This window comes from Austrofundulus limnaeus, unplaced genomic scaffold, assembly GCF_001266775.1.
Source record: "Austrofundulus limnaeus strain Quisiro unplaced genomic scaffold, Austrofundulus_limnaeus-1.0 Scaffold440, whole genome shotgun sequence".
In the NCBI taxonomy this organism is placed as follows: Eukaryota; Metazoa; Chordata; class Actinopteri; order Cyprinodontiformes; family Rivulidae; genus Austrofundulus; species Austrofundulus limnaeus.
In genome coordinates this window covers 388,140-392,777 of record NW_013952842.1, presented here as the reverse complement: position 1 = coordinate 392,777, position 4,638 = coordinate 388,140, and the positions used below count along the sequence as shown (strand labels likewise).

At 46.5% G+C, this 4,638-nt stretch overlaps 2 protein-coding genes across 2 annotated transcripts in view; both read right to left on the bottom strand.

The window, feature by feature from the left end:
• Positions 1–333: 333 nt before the first annotated feature.
• Positions 334–1,963, bottom strand: LOC106529372 (spore wall protein 1-like; the record flags this gene model as incomplete). Its single annotated transcript, XM_014024783.1, has 2 exons — positions 1,959–1,963; positions 334–586 (listed from the first exon to the last, which is right to left on the bottom strand). Coding segments are annotated over exons 1-2 (258 nt in total), but the record flags the coding sequence as incomplete, so codon positions are not given.
• A 217-nt stretch (positions 1,964–2,180) lies between these two features.
• LOC106529387 (growth/differentiation factor 6-B) overlaps positions 2,181–4,638 on the bottom strand; it is a 6,730-nt gene continuing 4,272 nt past the window's right edge. The window contains exon 2 of the mRNA XM_014024802.1: positions 2,181–3,799. Within this exon, the coding sequence (XP_013880256.1) occupies positions 2,952–3,799 (848 nt within the window). The 3' untranslated portion in view covers positions 2,181–2,951. The remainder of the gene's footprint in view (positions 3,800–4,638) is intronic.

Genomic DNA, 4,638 nt, shown 5'->3' with positions numbered 1-4,638 from the left:
ACCATCAGACCCAGAACCATCAGACCCAGAACCTTCAGAGCCAGAACCATCAGACCAAGAACCTTCAGAGCCAGAACCACCAGAGCCAGAACCATCAGAGCCAGAACCATCAGACCCAAAACCATCAGACCAAGAACCTTCAGAGCCAGAACCACCAGAGCCAGAACCATCAGAGCCAGAACCATCAGACCCAAAACCATCAGACCAAGAACCTTCAGAGCCAGAACCACCAGAGCCAGAACCATCAGAGCCAGAACCATCAGACCCAGAACCATCAGACCAAGAACCATCAGAGCCAGAACCTTCAGAGCCAGAACCACCAGAGCCAGAACCATCAGACCCAGAACCATCAGACCAAGAACCACCAGACCCAGAACCATCAGACCCAGAACCTTCAGAGCCAGAACCATCAGAGCCAGAACCATCAGACCCAGAACCATCAGACCAAGAACCACCAGACCCAGAACCATCAGAACCAGAACCATCAGACCAAGAACCACCAGACCCAGAACCACCAGACCCAGAACCATCAGACCCAGAACCATCAGACCCAGAACCATCAGACCCAGAACCATCAGACCCAGAGCTCCATCCCAGTCAGACCTGTAGGTGTTAGTCCAGATTGAGGCCCATTCCCATGGAGATTACAGGATCGGGTCCAAACCTGTCCCAACAAGTCGCCTGCTGAACCCTAAACCTGACACCAGAACCAGGAAGGTCCGTCTCGACAGACGGGGGGTTTCTGTGAATAAATACATGAATTTATGACAGTGAATGTGGAGCAGCAGGTCTTCTTCTTGTCAGAGGGAAACATTAAAGTCGGACCCTCTAAAAAACCAACACCTCCTGACCCGACCGACCCGACCCGACCCGACCCGACCCAGACGCTCTCTAATCATCCATCAGCACTGTTAGTGTCAGACTCCAGCCTCAGGTCTCTGTTTGTGTCTTTAACGTGCCGCTGTCTTCAGTTTGTCAGGTTTTAGTGAAAAAACAACTTGTTTGAGTTCAAACTGAGAGTTTTGTTGCAGCTGAAACTGATTTCAGATGTTCAGAGACGTGCAGCACCTCCAGTCTCTGCGTTCAGCTGTAATAAAAGATAATCAGGAAGGAATGTGTCTGAGCTCCTCTAACCTCTGCAGATGTGTCAGAAACATCCACAACATGTGGTGCATGTGAGAGGAGATGTTCTGGTTCTGACCCGACTGTCTTTAGGATGACACTTGATTCCTTCTCAACCATACAGCAGCATAAAAACACACATGTGGCTTTAAAACACAAAAACACAAWATAATCTACAGTTGTTGGCTGCAGATTTATTCACTTTCATCATAAAAACTGTTGAACAACCTGCTAGAAGCGCTAGCCTAGCTGCAATTTACTCTTATAAAAAAACATCAAAATCAACATAAACAAACATGTTGAGCTCTAGTTTGACCAATTTTCGTATTTCACTTTATATCACAGGCCTTACAGACCTGAAAAATTGATCTAAAAGTTTCATAAATTAAGTATTTAAAGTGCCCCAAAGTGTTAGCTTAGCATGTTAGCATCGCTAATGTTTAGCTAAACGAGCTAAAATTAACATTTAACCTGAAACACTTAAAACAGTCGGATTTAAACTGTGAAAGTTAAAATAAAAATGTATTATTTAGAACATTAATAAACATTATTTACCTTAATTTGGTGGAAGTGTCTGCTCTCCAGGCTAAACTAGGCGGGAAGTCTCGGAGCTCACTGGTCCACTTCAGATCGGTCTGTATTTTAAATATAAATACTTTATATCATTATATATAGAGGTATATATACATACATATAAAATAACTTGTTAAAAGTAATGTGTAATATACAAACGTTTTAAAGTCCAGTTATGTCGCTTAGATCTGGGGTTTGAATTAAAAGGCCAATCCGGGGACTTCCGGTTTGGCGCATGCGCAGTGAAATGTAAACAAACCGACGCCATCTTTCAGCTCCGGTGCGATGAGGCTGCTGATTGTGAACAGCTGTGTTTTTATCATTTATTTTAGAAGAGCTGTGAGGTAAGGTTTTATTTTCCACAGGAAACACTTGCAGGKGTTTTAGGTTTTATTRTTTAAATTAAAGGATGACATTATGGGATGTAAATAAGCTGATATGACATTTTGAAAGATTAATTTAAAAAATATTCAGGAAAGTGTTTSTAGTTGTGAACATCACAGTTCTAACAAAAGATACTTTATTAACAAAGAAAAACAAACAGTCATTACTTTAGACACTTTAATGGATATAAATTAATAATTAAAAACATGATTATAATCCTCTAAATGAATCAAAATAAATAACAGTTTATTAGAGATTAGATGAGAGGTTCTGGAGAGCTCTGCTGTTCTTTTGGGTCGGTTCTGTTTCAGTGACGCTCAGTCCCAGCAGGACTGAGTCTGGACCAGGACCTGGACTCCTCTGGTCTTTATTTCCTCTGCAGGCTGACGGTACCACAGCTCTGTCAGAACCGATGATTGGACCGCTGAGCCACACCGGTTCTGTTTCCACTTACAGAACCCTCCGTCCTCTCAGGGTCCGCCTGCACACGAGCCGCACACCGTCTCCGACAAACCAGAGCCAGCTGGGTCTGGATCAGGAGACAGACATCTGCAGGTCCTGGTCCAGAACGGTCCTGTGGGACGGGAAGAGGCTGAGGAGGAGGAACTGGGTCGGGTMCGGTTTCTTCTGCTGCCAGAAGGCCTCACAGTCACACACGCAGGCCCGTCATCAGACCCAACGCTGACCAGGTCCACAGGTCCTTATGGTCCACAAGGTCCAGATCACAAACCGGACCCTGTCTGGTCCTTCATCCTGTGGTCCAGGAGAAAAACCCAGACCTCCAGCTCCTCCTGGAGGTGGTCCCAGACCAGAGAGGATCTACAACCCCCCAGAAAGTTCTGGGCCAGAGTCCTGACCCCCCAGCCCRGACCCTACCTGCACCCGCAGGACTCCACCACCATGTCCTGGTACTGCCTGTAGACCACGTTGTTCCCAGAGTCTATGAACAGGATGCTGATGGGACTGAGTCTGGTGGGGGCGCAGCAGCTGGGGGGCACGTGGACCGGGTCCATGGAGCTCATCAGGGTCTGGATGACGGCGTGGTTGGTGGGCTCCAGGTGGGAGCGCAGGGGGAAGTCGCACCCCCCCTCGCAGCGGTACGCCTCGTAGTCCAGGGGGGCGATGATCCAGTCGTCCCAGCCCAGCTCCCTGAAGTTCACCTGCAGGGGCTTCTTGCTGCACCTGGACCTGGACTTCCTGCCGGGTCTGGTCCCGTGGCGGGTTCTAGATGCTGTCCTGCGCCTCCTGCTGGCTTTGGTACCCAGTAAGACCCCCTGCTCCCTCCTCTCACTGAAGAGGGTCTTCTTCTTCCTGGACCTGCTGAAGACCACTAAGATGGCCTTYTCCTGCTGAGGTCTCTGGTGCCGGTCCAAGCCCAGCAGATGCAGGTCCAGTTCCTTCTCAGGGGTGTCCAGAACCGCTCTGAGCTCCAGACAGAAGACTCCCCCCAGAGTCCTCTGTCTGAAGACCCCCCACACATCCAGCACCTCCCACTGTGGTCCCCGGGACTCCTGCAGGTCCAGGGTTTTAGAGGTGAGCAGCTGGTGGTCCCGGCAGGAGAGGAGCTGGACCTCCACAGGTTCTGGTTCTGACATCCTGAAGGTCTCAGACACTTTGGTGAAAATCCTGAGTTCAGCTCCCAGAACCTCCAGAACCTCAGAGGAGGAGGAGACATCGAACAGGTACCGCTGTCTGAGCAGGGGGGACAGGGAGGGCTTGTCTGTGGGGGACAGGAAGTGACATCATCAGGACAGGAAGTGACATCATCAGAACAGGAGATTACATCATCAGACCAGGAAATTACATCATCAGAACAGGAGATTACATCATCAGAACAGGAAGTTACATCATCAGAACAGGAGATTACATCATCAGAACAGGAAGTGATTTGATGATCTGAGTGGAAACTCCCATCAGAATGTTAAACACAAAGCTTTATTTTTATTTTCAAAGCAACAAAAAACAGACTTTTCTTTTTCCAAGAGACACTCTGTTGATGATGCACAGTTAAAGGCAGTGGGGCTGTGACAGTTTGCACATGGCTCAGAAAGAGCAGCAGGTCAGTATCTAGGAGTTTTTATTCTGAAAAACTCCTTCAATGGAGCCATTTTACACTCTGAAGGTGATCCTAATGGACATTTCTTTATTTTGGTTCTTGACACAACTGATACTGTAATTCTTGTTTGGGTATAACTCAAAATGTGAAAATGATACAATGCTAAATCTTTTAGAGTTTCATTTTTTTATATTGGCTTTCTAAATATCCAAATGCAATGATGGTGACTTCAATATCACTTTGGACAGTCTTCAAGATGGATGTCCTCTGTGAACCAATTATTTTAAGGTTTCTAATTTAATACAGTTTATGCACAAATTTAATTTAACTGATATGTGGAGAGAAAAGAATCCTAATGTTAGTTCTTATACTTGGAGCAATAAAGTACATACTAGTTTATCACGCATAGACTTTTGGTTAATTTCCAATTGTTTTGATAGTATCCATCCATCCATCCATCCATCCATCCATCCATCCATCCATCCATTTTCTTCCTCCTATCC